The 16,654-nt window shown below is 31.7% G+C and overlaps 1 protein-coding gene across 1 annotated transcript in view; it reads left to right on the top strand.

Moving 5' to 3' along the window:
- Positions 1-16,654, top strand: part of LOC127721359 (perlucin-like protein) — a 126,635-nt gene that overhangs the window by 78,432 nt on the left and 31,549 nt on the right. Inside the window, exon 4 of the mRNA XM_052228117.1 lies at positions 15,354-15,450. Coding sequence (XP_052084077.1) covers positions 15,354-15,450 — 97 coding nt within the window. The remainder of the gene's footprint in view (positions 1-15,353; positions 15,451-16,654) is intronic.

The following is a 16,654-nucleotide window of genomic DNA, read 5'->3' as shown; positions in this document are numbered from 1 at the left end:
CAGAACTAAGGACTTTCGTATCTAAGTTATTTGCAGAAATGATAGAAATTAGATATTCCAGATTCGGTGTCATCTGGGACCTGGTATATATTAGGTCCCAGGTGTCAGATGGAATTTGTTATATTAGGAAATCATAAACATAATGAAAAAGGAGAATATTGAATTCAACAATTTTGCTCAAAGTTACATGTCATAGGCAGTAAATATCTGGTATTTTCTGTCTCTGTCTGATGTGTGTATGTTTTATATTTTTGTATTTTATTTTATTTATTTTTTGGGGGTGGGTGTAACAAAATTGATTCCAATTATAATTTTCAAGGAAGCATTATGAAAAGCCTGACTGTTGTTTAAGAAGTTTTAATTAAGTATGGAAAAGTCCAAGTGTTTTAAGTAAGTTCAGATAATGCATCCTGAAAGTATCTCGTGTGAAATATACAACTATAAATAAATGACCAACATGTCAATGATACAATGTAGAAAAGTATAAGTTAACATTTTATATTTAGACTTTAGAAAATCCTAAGACAGTTTAATTTTTTATTTTTCCCTTTTTAATTAATTAACCCTTTCATACCGAATGTATCCTTTTGGCACCCTTGTGCGCATGCCGAAATTATCCTGTTGGCACACCGGTGTAGAAGCCGAAATTATCCTTAAGGATACATAAGTTTCTATTTTTAGACGGTCACAATGCAAACAGAAAAAATAACGTTCTAACGGATTTCTTGACCCAGTTGACCCATAAAAAGTATTATAAACACTAAATGTATTCCATATATTCGTACTGGGCATAAATACGTTGTCAAACAATGTTTTTTTTAATGAATGTTGCCAGAAAAAAATCCGTGATGTAACAAAATGGCGGAATCGAAAACAATCGCTGTTATGTGTTTCATTTCGAGTTAAAACATTTAGAAAAACTTAACCTGCGGTCATGAAAGCAGTTGAACTTGTACAAAAGTAGTATTTGTACTTACATTTTGGAGTTATGAGAGGGATATTTGTGAGACAACCCGAAATCCAGACTTTGTTTGTCGTCAGCAGGTGCACGACTGTAAGTTTTTATTTCTCGCTGCCATTTGACAGTCTATCGTTCACTACCGAAAGTTTTCACAGTCATTATATACACTTTAGGGATGCTGTAGTGCTACAGGTTTTATTTCTTTTCATCGAAAAGCAACTTGGTCGTCTGAAGGTCGAGAAAACAAAAGTCCACCTACATTAAAAATAGAACCGGATATTGACAAAATTGACAACTGAGTCTAAAAATAGTTCGGTTAATAAAAACACGTGTTGTTGCATCTCAGTTTGTTATTATTTAACAGAAAAGGGGTTTAGAAAGATGAGACTATATTCTTCAAACCTAATCATATTATAATCGAGTATTAATAATATTCCATGATTTATCCTATAGAAGAGATTATAAAAGTTTTTATTTTAGGTGAGCATACAAAACTATAGGTTGTTTGGTAAGACAAATTCAGTTGACGGTAAAAAAAATTGAATGAGGACAAGATTAGTTTAATATTAAAAATTGTTTTTATTCTCATTTTGTTGTCATTAACTATTGGAAAGAAAATATTGTTCCTGTTACTGAAAACAACAGTGTTTTTTTTTATTTCTTGGGAGATTTGAACATTATGAAGGGAAACTCACCCCTCATGCCGCACACAAACACAAAAAAAGAATTGCCGGTGCCTAAAGTTATATCACAATTTCTTTAAAACTTTTAGAGTTCCTATTTTGCAAATGTATGCATTTTAACAAATTCTATCCATATCAGTAGACTTGGATCTATGTTGCAGCTGTTATTTAAGGCTTTGATGTTGTACAAACTAGTTTTAAGGATGTACACTTCTGAGGAGCCAAAAATTTCTAGAATAAAACTTTTTTTCGTAACCTGATTTTTGGGTTTATATGACTGTAAAAAAATAATTGGTGAAGAAAATATCATATGGTAGTGCACTTCTTTTTTTGCTACAGCCATTTGAAAGTACCCAAGTTGGATGATTTTTCCATTTTTCATCAATTTTTTCCCCATTTTTTGGCTTTTATCATGAAAAAATCAGTTTCACAATTAAACTTTTTTTTCATACTTTCACTAAAGATGAAGTGGACCAATCTGAATAGATTTAACTTTAAAAAACAATAAGTAAGTGTTAATATAAGAAAGTTTTATAAAATTTTGTTGCTTTTTGGTATCAAATTTACCATGCTGTCAATTTTGCAAATTTGGGATTTTTCTCTTTTTCTTTTTTTAGATCAAAAAGCATATTATTTCAACTTCTTTGTTATAAATGATTGAAAAAATACATATCTAAGAAATTTGAAAAGAAAACATTGATATGGGATGTACATGTTTCTTGTAAAATCATTTCGTGTACCATTTTCTCAACATTTTGGCTAATGAGACTAACTTGATTGATTATAAAATTAGAAAATTTTATTACTCAAAAACTTCCTATTGTAAATACACAATTTTTTCACAGAGTTAAGTTTGATTATAATATTTTTTAAATTCCCTGATATTTTCCACTTGTATCACATGTTTTGGAAATAATTCCAGAACAAGATTTCAACGAGACTGAAACGTCAGAAGAATACATCTTTAACAATTTAGAAATGGGAAAGCATTTGTCGTTTGCCATATCAAAATAAACTGCATAAATCTTATACATGTACTTTGTTTTCCAGACCTAGGCCTGTTCCCACATTTCTTTGGAGCGTGCACATTTTCTTTGGCAAGAGCTTTTGGGGTCACTGAGTGTTCTGGAAAAAATACATGTATATCACTACTATACCCTAGATTTCTGGTTATTTATGCATTTGATATGCAAATATTGCCATATTTTTGTTAATTTTTCACTTGGTGTTTGTTTTATATTAACATCCATTTTTGACACTGGAAAACACCTCATGGTATTTGCTGCTTCCTTCGCAGGCCAAGAATATAGCAGTAAGGAGTAATAGCAAAGACTTATCAATTTGGAGTCAGAATAATGTGTCCAAAGTAGGGTCTTCTTGTGACTGTTTCCTTGTAAACCAACTTATTATATTTAAACAGTGTATTGGACTTGTACACAGCAGGTAATCTTCATACCACATTTATATCTAATTTTATATGTAAGTAATACTTGCTGCTGGATGTCAGGCAAACAATCGGTTAATCAATTGACTGAAAAAAGTATACTGTGACAACCTAACTCAAGTAATTTTTATCTTTTTATTTTTTGGCAGACCCTCCCGTTCAACCCAACAATATAAACAGAAAATAATAAAAAATAAAAAAAAAAAAAACTCAGTTTCCATTCCAGAGTAGGGTCTTCTTGTGACTGTTAAGTTACCTTGTAAGCCAGCTTGTTAAATTTAAATAGTATATATATAGTATATTTGACTACTAGTCACTTAGTCTAGTACAAAGCAGGTAATCTTCATACCACATTAACATCTAGGCTTATATCAGAGACATATATGTCTCTGCTTATATGTAAGTAAAACTTGCTGCTGGATATCAGGCAAACAAACGATTAATCAATAGACTGGAAATAGTACAACAACCTCACTCAAGTATTTTTGATTTTTTTGACAGACCCATTAAATACCAATATCAACAGAAAATAAAAATAATCTCAATTTCCATTATTCTCACTTGTTACGGCCAGAAATCACCTTTAAATTGTAGCCAACAAAAGACACAAATCAATTATAAAATTCAACAAGATTTAGTATACACAAGTTTACAAGAAGTATTACACAAATAGAAATGTCAAATAACTGTCAAAATATATGTCCGATCTTTTGTCTTTTCCGGAATTCTTCTTGGTAATCCAAACAGAATATTACGTTCAATTGGTTCGTAAATAAAAGTGTCAATTCAACTGCTGAGAATATTAATATCTATGTCTATGTCTGAAAGTTTAACTTTAGTTTCTGTATATATGTAGTTGTCACGAAAATCTCTAGAACTCTGTAGAAGGAAAACTCCTAGAAAACTTTAGAACGGAAACTTCTAGAATACGATAGAAGTTTGAATTACACATCGTAGATTTTAATCATTCCAGAATTATTAAAGGTAAGACAAATAGAAAGTTCTAATCATTCCATCAGTATCTATGAATGTTCCAGTGGTTTCTAAACTTTTTAATATTTTGTAAACAACTATAAGGCCACACAAAACAAATTAGGCCAAGATAAACAAACATAATAATTACAATATCATAAAACACTCAATTTGAAAATTGAATTTTGACATAAACCCTCTCATTCAACCAAGCATGATAAACTGACAATAAAACAAATCTCACCCTTCCAAATGTTATCAGACACTATCAGCTCGCCTACTTACTGATGTGGTTTTCCATAGATGTATTTTAAAACCGAAGCATTCTGCAGTAAACATATATTTCAAATGTCTATTCTTTTCCTTTTTGACAATAGCTTTCAGTGACTTGCAGCTGCCTGTGTGCTTAACACGAGTAGAAATAATTGTGTAATTGTTTGCATATCATGAGTAGAAAAATCTTCTTTACTTTTTCTGTGATTAACTAATTCAACTTTGATTAAAATTGAAAAAAAAAAAAAAAATGAATTGTAAGCATTTGTTTAATTTATTTGTGCTGCTATAACAAACATCAGTTTATGTATTTATCAATATTTCATTGTCTTATATATTATAATTTTGACTGTAAATAGTTAAGTATTTATTTAAACAATTTTCAATTTTTTTTCTGTAGGCTTTTTATCTTGAGAAACGGATGAATGTTTGCTTACCTGTAGTATCTTTATTTATGTTTAACTGTTTTTGTTATATTATATTACCCCAAAGACAAGATCACATTCATTCAAAATTTAATGAGTTTAGGACCTAAAAAATGCACTTCTTGGTTTCATTTCCTTTTGTTTTATTTGAGATTTGTTATTAGAAAGCTTCATCTCATTCACTTGTGGAAAAATTAAGGCATTACTGGAGTGATGATAAGTCATAAAGTAAAGAAGTCCCTTCAACTATTGCTTCAATTGACTAACCAACGTGGGGAATATTAAATAATCCGTCTGGAAGAGTTGTTGTCCTTAATCGAGCTCGCGTTATCTTTCTTCTTTCTAAAACGTAAACAAATGGCGGCCAAAATCTTCGTGAACGACAAACTAGATTTACAAGTATTTTTGCCAGGAAAACGAAAACATAAACTTGTTTTCAAATGATTTGGCGGCTCATAGAAATAGCATTTTGAAACACTCGTTTGCTTGAAAAATATTGCAGAATGTAAGTCAACGTAATATACGGTGATGCAATGCCAAAAATTATCTTCTGACTCAATCAACCTACTTAATTGACACACGTTTTAAAGGTAACTGCTTATTACTCTTTGAAAAGTTTATTGACCCTCAACCTGTGTTATTTATCTACATTTTATGGAAATGTGACCGCATACTACGGTTCCTGAAATTTCAAGGATAAAAACTACGAGGTCGTTTTTGCTGTTGCGCATGTTAAATAATTCCGGTTAGGAAAACGTTTCATGGGGGGTTGGTGGGGGGAGGGGGGGTGGGGGCGCATCATAAACTATTACTGAAAACAATTTTTTTTTTTTTTATTATTTGGAAAATTGGAACATTATGAAGGAAAACTCATCCCCCTCAAGCTGCACACAAACACAAAAGATGAATTGCCGGTGCCTAAAGTTATATCACAATTTGTAAGAAACTTTAGATATCCTATTTTGATTATGTAAGAAGTTTTTTAAAATTCTATCCATATCAGTAGACTAGTATCATGGTTGCAGCTGTTATTTAAAGCTTTGATGTTGTTCAAACTGGTTTTAACAATTTAGAAATGGGAAAGCATTTGTTGCTTGCCATCTTAAAAATAACTGCATAAATCCTATACATGTAAATCGATTTCCAGACCTAGGCCTGTTCCCAATTATTTTTGGAGGGTGCACATTTTCTTTGGCATGAGGTTTTGGGGTCTACTGAGTGTTCTGGACATAATACAGTCACTACAATGTCCTAGATGTCTTGTTCATTTGTGCATTTGATATGCAAATATTGCCACATTTAAAATCAATTTAAAATAAATTTAACTGCAGCAATAATTGATGGAACATCTTTACTTTATGACTTAAAATCACTCTAGTGATGCCCCAATTCTTCCACAAGTGAATGAATGGGGGTAGTATAATATAAAAAAAAAACTTTAAACATTAAAAAATAAATAACAGTACTACAGGTGAGCAAACATTTAGCCGTTTCTCATAGAAAAAAAGCCTACTGATTTTTTTTTAATTGTAAAAATAAAATCTAAACTATATAGAGTAAAAATTTATAATATATATATAGAATAATACATGGCAAAATCCGTATTGCATGCTGTATCACCACGAAAAACCAATATCAGTCCCGAAGGCCGAAGGTCGAGTGGTGATACAGCATGCGATACGGATTTTGCCATGTATTATTCTGTTTATCATATATTTAAATAGAATCAGATTCATGGGATATCTATTTTTTTTTAAATCGTCCGAATTTATAAGCTAGAAAAGAACATTATGATTTCCTGTATTTTTCAAGCTGACTTGTTTTTTTTTATAGACTTCCTTATTTGTTTTATATCTACATCGTAATGTCCCCTATAATCTTATTTCATTCTCAATATACGTTAAAGACCATGTATTAAAATGCATCCACTAACGATACTGTCCTATTATTTCAACTAAAATTAATATTTATCAAATAAGTATCATAAGTTGTAGAAATCTTTAAAGTTTTATTGTTTATTTGGCGATGATATTATTTAATATGATCATTTTAATTTTCTGACGAGGTGAACAGCAAGAAAAATATGTGTTGAAAAGTTTGCTATCTATTCTAACCAAATTAAAATCGTAAAAATTTGCATTTGTGTTTAATCCATCAAGTAATTAAAACAAACTTCACGAAAATTATGACCAAATAAACAATAAAACTTCAGATATTTCTACATCTTATAGTGTCTTTTTTTATATATAAAAATCGCTCGTAAAGTTACTGGATAATAATTTTTTGAAAAATATCGATTTCAGTTGAAATGATGGGACATTTGTTTAAGTGGGAACTCATTTTTTTCCTATACCAGGAAATACAGTAACCGAACGTCATAGGTCAAACGTTGACGTCATTCGAATTATGACGTCACGCCAGGTATGCGATACGGGTTTTTGCTATGCGATGCGGAGTATGCGATACAGGATAAGTGATAAAGACTGGAAAAAAAAACCTTTATTAGATATACAAAATTGCTGTATTTTGTACTAAATATATGATAAACGATAATATAATATTGATAACTACATAAACTGGTGTTTGTTATACATGTAGCAGCACAAATATATAACAAAGGCTGACAATTCATATTTAAAAAAAAAAATAATCAAAGTAAAATTAGTTTATCACAATAGAGGTAAAACAGATTTTTCTTCTCGTGATATGCAAACATCTACGCAATTATTACTTGTGATATGCACACAGGCAGCTGCAAGTCACTGAAAGCTATTGTCAAAAAAGGGAAAAGATAGACATTTGAAAATGTATGTAATGAATATGTGTTCCTGCAGAATGCCTCGGTTTTAAAATACATTTATGGAAAACTACATCAGTAAGTAGGTGAACTGATAGTGTCTGATAACATTTGGTAGCTGTGAGATTTGTTTTATTTTCAGTTTATTATGTTGGGTTGAATAGGTGTAATAACTGGCCTCACGGGTATCTCTTTAACTATGCTGCCACCACCTGTGTTTACAGGTACACAGGGGACCTTAATAGACTAGAAGTAGCTAGTCTAAGACAGAGAATGGTTTAAACACGGTGTTCTATCTTTATTATTTATTTAGATGTAATCATTTAATGGGGAGGGATTTTTAACTAGGTCAAAGGGGTCAAAACACCTCGGAAATATTTAATCGTAATATTAAAACTAGTGAATAACTCAAATAGGGGGGGGGGGGGGGAACGAAAAGGATTAGGAATATTCAAATACGCTCTAGTCTGAGGAAATGAACACACTCCTGTCGAGTAGTTTATAGAACAGATTGTCTCTGTAAGGTAGAGGATGAACCTCTAAATTGTCAACATATAAACTATCAATCAAGAAGTGGAAACGCAAGGAACGGTACCAACAGACTATCACACAAATAAATATTTTCTGTCTGACAATCAAATACTTAGTAGTCTCTTGTCTAGGCGTAACAAGAGGGTCTATTCTCCCATGAGACAGTGTTATGACACCAACAACCAGAGACCAAGTTGGACTACTATTATGTAAGTTTAATGATGAATAAGTAAGATATTTAAGAGCATAATTTTGTATTATTAGCAAAGCATTTCATACAGATATCACAGTGAACCAAATTACAGGCAGTCTTAACAACTTTTGGAAGTATAATAAAATTGAGAATGGAAATGGGGAATGTGTCAAAGAGACAACAGCCTGACCATAAAGCGACAACAGCCATTTCTAACTATTAATGTATCCAGTTATTTGCCACAGTGTTCAACCAACTACCCAATAATTTATATATCATATCTTTGTTTACATACATATATCATCTAATAAATTATATGTTTAAAATAACTGTATTTTGTTATTTTTAATTAACCTCAGCCTCCTGGAGTAAGCACAGGAAGGCAGACTTCAATCACATTTGAGATTGTGGGTATTTAAAAGTGAAATTTAATTGTCCTAGCTTCTTACTATTCCTATCTTAGAAAGAGTACAGAAATTATGTATGTTATCTCTAATTACTGGAGCTACTCAGCAAACAGGATACTTAACAATATGTCTTAACCAAAAATGGAGACAAAATGGGGAATGGGGAAGGCATGTAACTTTATTCCGTTTTGTCTCAAAGAAAACAGGTTAGCAAATGAAAACTAGCCTGAATAAATAGACCCGCTATTAATATTTACAATTGAATTAAATCCATTTTTGATTCTGATCTAGGTCCAGTGAACAGAAAATGTCCAAATATTTAGTAATTTAGAAAAATCAACTGCACTACACAATTGAAAAACTAAACAAATATGTATTTAAAAAGCCAAATATTCTAAACTGCAGTGAAACTGCTTAAAATCTCATGAAATACATGATAAAAATATGAAGAACTTCAGCGAATGTGAAATATACGAAAGTAAAAACTGACCGAAAATCTGGCAACGTATCTGTAGGTCTGACTTAGGAGGAAGAGCCTTCGGCAAACGGGTGCAAGGTTTTTATACTCTGATGGACTTAACAGGGCAACGAACGGTTTAAACCGGGTTGCAACGGGAAAACGAACGGGAAACTGGAAACGGGCCTGACAAGTACGAAAAAGAATCCCCGATTGCTAGAATTAAGTACAATAAAACGTATACGATATGTTTACAGAACATAAAAATCATCTTAGTACAATTAACAATCATAATTAATACCGTTTTAATACAATAATCATGTAAAAACCGATCTACAATCGCTATAGTATTCATACACTGTTTTGCGGTTGTGGTACATAAAGTTCACCTTAGGTTACACACAGTCAACCTAATTTGCATAATCAATACACAAAATTCACTGTGCCGGAAATGGCGGCTGGTGTACGAAAGTGAAAGTTAACTACATAAGTTATCTCGGTTATACATAAAAATAAATGGTTGAACACTAGGAAAACGGAATGAATAGAACACTAAAAGCATAATGAATTGAATTAGAAAGGTGAGAACCGGTGTCAAACTTTAAAATAGCCAAATATCGACTCATAGCCGAAAGCAGGTGCTTGAAAGTACAAACACATGTTTTTCAAAGGAGTTTCATCTGGCCAAGTCATTACATAGGAGGGTTTATATCAAAAATCAATTTTCAAATTGAATGAGAATAATGGAAACTGGGTTTTTATTATTTCTGTATATTTTGTTGGGTTGAATGGGAAGGTCTGCCCCTCCCCCCCAAAAAAAAAAATCGAAATTACTTGAGTGAGGTTGTTATACTATTTCAAGTTTATTGATTAATCGATTGTTTGCCTGACATCCAGGATCAAGTATTACTTACATAAAAGCTTAGCTATTAATGTAGTATGAATATTACCTGCTTTGTACTAATCCAATATGCTGTTTACATTTAACAAGCTGGCTTACAAGGAAACAGTCACAAAAAGACCCTATTCTGGACACATTATTCTGACCCATATTGGTCAGTCTTTTCTCTTACTCCTTACTGCTATATGCTTGGCTTCTGAGGGAAGCAGCAAATACCATTTTAAATCTTCTTTTTTTTTTACACAGAAGAGGTTTTTTACAGTGTAAAAAATGGTTGTTTATAAGCACAAACCTAGTGAAAAATTCACAAAAATGTGGCAATATTTGCATACCAAATGCATAAATGAACAAGACATCTAGGATTTAGTAGTGATATATATATTTATTATGTCCAGAACACTCAGTAGACCCCAAAACCTCTTGCCAAAGAAAATGTGCACGCTCCAAAAAATATGAGAACAGGCCTAGGTCTGGAAATCATATACGATTTATGCAGCAAATTTTAATATGACAAGCAACAAATGCTTTCCTATTTCTAAATTGTTAAAACCAGTTTGTACATCAAAGCCTTAAAAAACAGCTGGAACCATGATCCTATTCTACTGATATGGACAGAATTTTTTTAAAATGCTTACATTTGCAAAATAGGATGTCTAAAGTTTTTTACAAATTGTAATATAACTTTAGGCACCAGCCATTCATCTTTTGTGTTTGTGTGGAGCTTGAAGGGGAAGAGTTTTCCTTCAAAATTTTCCAATTTTAAAACAAATAAAATTAAAAAAAATTACGTTTTCAGTAACATACAGGAACAATATATTTTTCAATAGTTAAATGATCACCCCCCCCCCCCCCCCCCCCCCCCCCCCCATCCCCCCCCTTTTTCCCCCGAAGTTTGATCAGTAGTAGAAACAAACTATCATATATATTTTTTTACTTTGGAAAAAAAATAAAAAATTTACACTTCCCTTCTGAAACAAATATTTTGATTGTGCCTTCCCTTCTGAAACAAATATATATTTTGTTTTCACTTGCCTTCTTAAACAATTTTTCTCAACAAATTGAGAATTTGTCATATAAAAAAAGAAATCATGTTGTCCTCATTCAAATTCTTTTTTACTGCCAACTGAATTTGTTTTACCACACAACTTAAATTTTTGTATGCTCACCTAAAATAGACTTCCAAAAACCTCTTGGCAGATAGGATAAATCATGAAACACTGTTTATATTCGATTAAAATATGAATAAATATGAGATGCAACAACACGTGTTTTTATTAACCACACTATTTTTAGACTCAGTTGTCAATTTTGTCAATATCCGGATCTATTTTTAATGAAAGTCTGTCTATAATGACAGTAAAAAAAACTATGATCGATTTGGTAATGAACGATTGACTGTCAAACTGTCTCACAAGTTAACTCCAAAATATACATACATATATTACTTTTGTACAAGTTCAACTGCTTTCATGACCGCAGGTTATGTTTCCTAAATGTTTCAACTCGAAATGAAACACATCACAGCGATTGTTTTCGATTCCGCCATTTTGATACGTCACGAGATTCTTCTCCCAACATTCTTTGAAAAAACATTGTGTTTGACAGCGAATTTACGCCTGATACGAATATATGGAATGCATTTAGTATTTATTATACTATTTATGGATCAACTTGGTCAAGAAACCCGTTAGAACGTTATTTTTTCTGTTTGCATTATGACCGTCTAAAAATAGAAACTAATGTATCCTTAACACCTACACTGGTGTGCCAAAAGGATACATTCGGTATGAAAGGGTTAAAGTTTGACAGCATAATTCGCTACAGTTCTTGAGATTTCCATGATCAAAACTACATTTTTGCTGCAGGACATGTTAAATTAATTCCGGTCAGGCAAACGTCTCATGCAAGTAAAATTTTGGTCAGGGAAATAAATCCCGCGAAAAAAATAAAATTCAGGAGTGAAAGTGTTAACAAATCAGGTGGTTTTTTTATCGCTGAAATATGCTTTTTACGCTATTTATTGTTGTGTTTATAAACGTCATCTATTTATCTAAATAACTCGAGAAAGTCGATTTTAAATCGAGACAATGTCAACAATGGCTGCAGATGGAGTTGGACGCTGACAAAATATTATTATAATGATCATCGTGAGACGTGGAATTAACCGGCAAACACTTTTCCTTTACACAACGTTTGAAATAATTAAAATAACATGTGTCATGTTTTGTTTGATGATGGTATTTTTACGGAAAATACGCGATTCTGAATCTTTACAAAAAGACTTCTCCGCTTAAAATCTCCGTTTTGACGAAGTGATTTAACTCTTCCATAGTTGTACGCAAATTAATAGTTAAGTCTGCCTCGTATCTTGACTTACATCTAGAAACTGCAATGAGGGTCGGTTGAAAAAAGCAAACTTTATGACAAAAGAGATGATTTCAGCTTTCCAATTGTAAACTTTCCATTTTTTTAGAGGGTTGCTGCTCACAAGGAAGCTATTAAACCAAGAGTTCCAAGTGGTGAAGTTGAAATCATCCTTTCGTAAATTTTACGGACGCCATCACTAGTTGGTTGACCGTTAGGGAATATCCATTTCACAGATGATAGCGGATATGTTCCTAATGTCGTAACTACAATCCCGTCCCCTTTTCCCGAATGTGACCTACCAAATTAGACTTACTACTGGGTTTGTACTAACATGAGCAACACGACGAGGGCCACATGTAGAACAGGATCTGTTTACCCTTCCGGAGCACCTGAGATCACCCCGGTTTTTGGTGGGGTTCGTCTTGCTCAGTCTTTAATTTTCTATGTTGTGTTTTGTGTACTATTGGTTGCGTGTTTGTCTTTTTCTTTTTTTGCCATGGCGTCGTCAGTTTATTTTCGACTTATGAGTTTGAATTTTCCTTTGGTATCTTTCTCCCTTTTTTAAATGTATATTTTGCAGCAATAATCGTAAAAAAATACGAGTGAACAGTTGTTATAATGTGTACTTATCGATCTTTAATCAATGATCGCACGCCAACTCCAGGAAAAGTTTCAACACGTCGTCGTTTTACGAAATGACAACAAAAACACGCACCTTTCATTGAATTTAATTCGGGCAGTTGACGGTCGCGTTCAATTTTAATAATGTCGTAGCGACACACAATCCATTTCAATCCGGTAAAGAAAGTGTTAAAAGGCATTTAACCTTCGAAATCGTGTGAAAAAAAAAAACGATCTGGTTTAATCGCATGTTCAGCCGAGTTCTTTCACAATAAAACGAAAGTATTAAAACCTAGCCCCTTGCCATAACCAACAAACATGATGACCGGAAATCACACCTTGTTCGCCAATAAACAAGCTTTCAGTCAGAATAAATAACTGATGCGCTTAGATGACGTTTTCTCTTGAACAAAATGCTTTTTAAACATGAAAATACTTTTATGTATGACAAACCTTTTGCCATGGTTTTACACTCATTCACAGTTTGGGAAACTTTACATAAGACATGCAGAAAAAAGAAAAGAATTATAATACAAGGGAAAAAAAAAGAGTGGAAAAGAAAGAAACATGATACATAAAAGCAAACAAATACCCAAGAAGAGGTGGTTCTTTTCTATATGAAGACTTAAGCAAGAGTGTTGATGGGATGGGTCTACTTTTTTAAATGAATGAAAGGACATAAGATACGTAAACTACATGTATACAGCAATCCAACAAAAAAACAAAACAAAAGAGACTCAATAAATAAAACAGAATTGTGAAATTCGACAAGATGGGTCACTCAAATTATTATATCATAATAATTACCTTTACTCCATGCTTGTATGTAATAATCTTAATAAAATAATTTTCTCAGTCAGAAATCATGACGGTAAATCATCAATCCCATGATCTAAATTCAAGGTAAATATAGCAGTCGGTTTACATTGGTATTAAAAATGGCGGCTGAACATATGCACACATAAAATAATAGATTTTTGATGATTTATTTAATAACTAAGTTGTAACACAAAATTATATCAGACTGAGTACAACAACTTACCCTTTCGAGTCATTATTCCAAATTTTCAAAACATTACAAAACAATATATCCAAACACCAGGATTGAAAGAAACATGCGAGAGTCACTGACCGCATTTCGTTTCTGATACATTAGAGATAGTATAAAAAACCTATTCCGGAGTAACGAATAATTTCCGTAAAAATACTGACAAACTTGTGTAATTATAAATATTGTAATATTACAGATATCATTGTAAATATAAATAATATATTAATTTTGTATTTGTAAAGACTGTTTGTAACAGTAATTTGTTTATTCAGATATTTATACTAATGGTATTTATTGTTAATTTTACTTAATATTCTCCTTGGATATTAAGTAGTAAATTTAACAGGGATACTTGATGGAGTGCTGTACACCAAGTTTTATTGTTAAAACAGCAATATGTGCAATAAAGAATCAACTTGAGTGTTAAAAAAAGATTTCTGATGAACGCCAACGAGACAGTTACCAAACAACGCTTACATGTAAAAAAGTATTTCTGTAGAGGTTAACATAAGTTCTCTAAGAACACTGTGTTTGTTTATTCAAACCATTTCGATCAGATAAACTGAGGATGAACGCTTGTGAAATGTCAGCGATAGACGTTCGACATTGAAATTTTCAGGTACAGGTGCATATCATTTGTAATTGAAAACAAACAAAATACATGTAACAGAAAATAACGATAATTGAATTAGTCCCATAACCCGTGAAAATATCGCCAATCCAGCCTAAAGTCTTTGACGTTGCATTCAGAAATGGCGCAATGTATTCCCGCCATTTCAAATATCTCTTTTTTGTATACTTTTTTTGTTTTATTAAAAACAATGAATATTTCATTGAATTCTCATCGAACATTTGTCAATTTTTTTTTAAAACTTGATTGTTTACATATTTTTTTACCATAAAAATGATTATAGCATCATATTGTTATCATATGTCCCTCAGAAGATCATACTGATTATAAATTAATTTTTTATTACAAGGGAAACACAAAAACTATTTTGTGTGACTAGGACTTTTTATAAAGTATTAAAACTATACATAACTACAACTTCCGATTTCCAAATTCTATGAAAAGATGGCGTTTGTTAAAAATTGAAAACCAGGTTGGTAACCCCATTTTTTCATTGGCTAATTTAAGATTTTACTTAGCCTAGGCTAAAGCGAAAATAAAATGTAAAGGAGATATTAATGGTAGTTAACAAGCTGCTTATTTTTAATTGGTTTTAAGATCAGCTTCAAAATAATAAATGGAACAACATCTAATTTACAGGACATTTGCAAAAATAGAGGCGGATATCTTGCAGAAATTGGATCCAAAGAGGAAAACGACTTTGTAAAGAAATTGGCAAAGAAGGTCAAGAATTTCTGTAAGCATTTTATTAATTTACAAGATTAGCGTTTAAAAAGCTGATGTCAGCCCTTTAGCAGTATTTTTATAATAGTTTTAGTGCAAAATCTGAAGTCTCTTTTTATATAAAAATAAGGAGATGTATACTTGTATCATTGCCAATAAAACAGCTATAATCCGCCGAGACCAAAGGATGAGGATGCATGTTTGCATCAAACAGTCTTAGCATCTTGTGCCCCTGACGGTGACCTGGTTAACCATTGTAAATTTATCATCAATATTATGGTTCTGACTTAATGATCTTATAATTGATTGATTTAGATTTTCTATATAGTATCGTTGATTTAAATGCATAAAGGCACAGCGGGAATACCAGCCATACTTGTTTTAAACTTCAAGATGTTCGCTACTCTTGTTTTTGATATTTTCCAGATCCTCTAGTTTTATCCATGTAGTGCCAATACAAAATTTACCCGCTAATCTATACTTTTCTTTTCATAGTTTTATTACATATAATAGTTTAATTAATTAAGGATGTTCTTAGGTCAGGTTTAGGAATGTTTGTCAGATGTTCGGACTCTTTGGTTTTTTTCCTACGATACAGGGTAAAATACTTTGCCCCATAACACCCATTTTTCTTTTCATAAAAGACTTCAATAGCTCATAAAAGGTCATTACCAAAATTTAAGCAGATTCTATATTTCTTTTCTTTCGATTTGAGACCCAAATAATAGCAACGCAAATATAAGGTAAAAGACCGAGTTAGCTTTTTCCCGCCATTTGAAAAAAAATAAATATCTCGAAAAGGAGCTCCATAACCTATCAATATTTTTAGCTTATTTTGTTTCTTAACTAATGCTCTTCTGACTTATGATATCAATTTTAAATTCTAGTTTTTTTTTTTTATTTCACTGGACTACATCCTTAAAAAGCCATTTTTGAAAATCTTATCAAATCCTTATTATTTTTTCATAGTTGTTGAAGAAAAAAAAGTTGCCAATGTTAAATTTAGGAAAATTCTTGAGATAATCATTTCCCGCAAAATTTTCAATTGATTATACTCCAAAAACAAGGACACAGACCTGTAATTTTTTTTCTACTTTTTAATACATGCAAACAACAAAAGGAAAATTCGAAGTTTAAAATACTCATTATTTCAAAACTGTGTGAGTCTTCCAAAATTCATTAACATTCTGTTACAACAGCCAAGACGATGATACACG

The sequence above is a fragment of the Mytilus californianus genome, unplaced genomic scaffold (genome assembly GCF_021869535.1).
Source record: "Mytilus californianus isolate M0D057914Y unplaced genomic scaffold, xbMytCali1.0.p SCAF_12, whole genome shotgun sequence".
NCBI classification, from domain to species: Eukaryota; Metazoa; Mollusca; class Bivalvia; order Mytilida; family Mytilidae; genus Mytilus; species Mytilus californianus.
The sequence above is the reverse complement of the archived record's forward strand: the minus strand, read 5'-3'. Positions and strand labels throughout refer to the sequence as shown.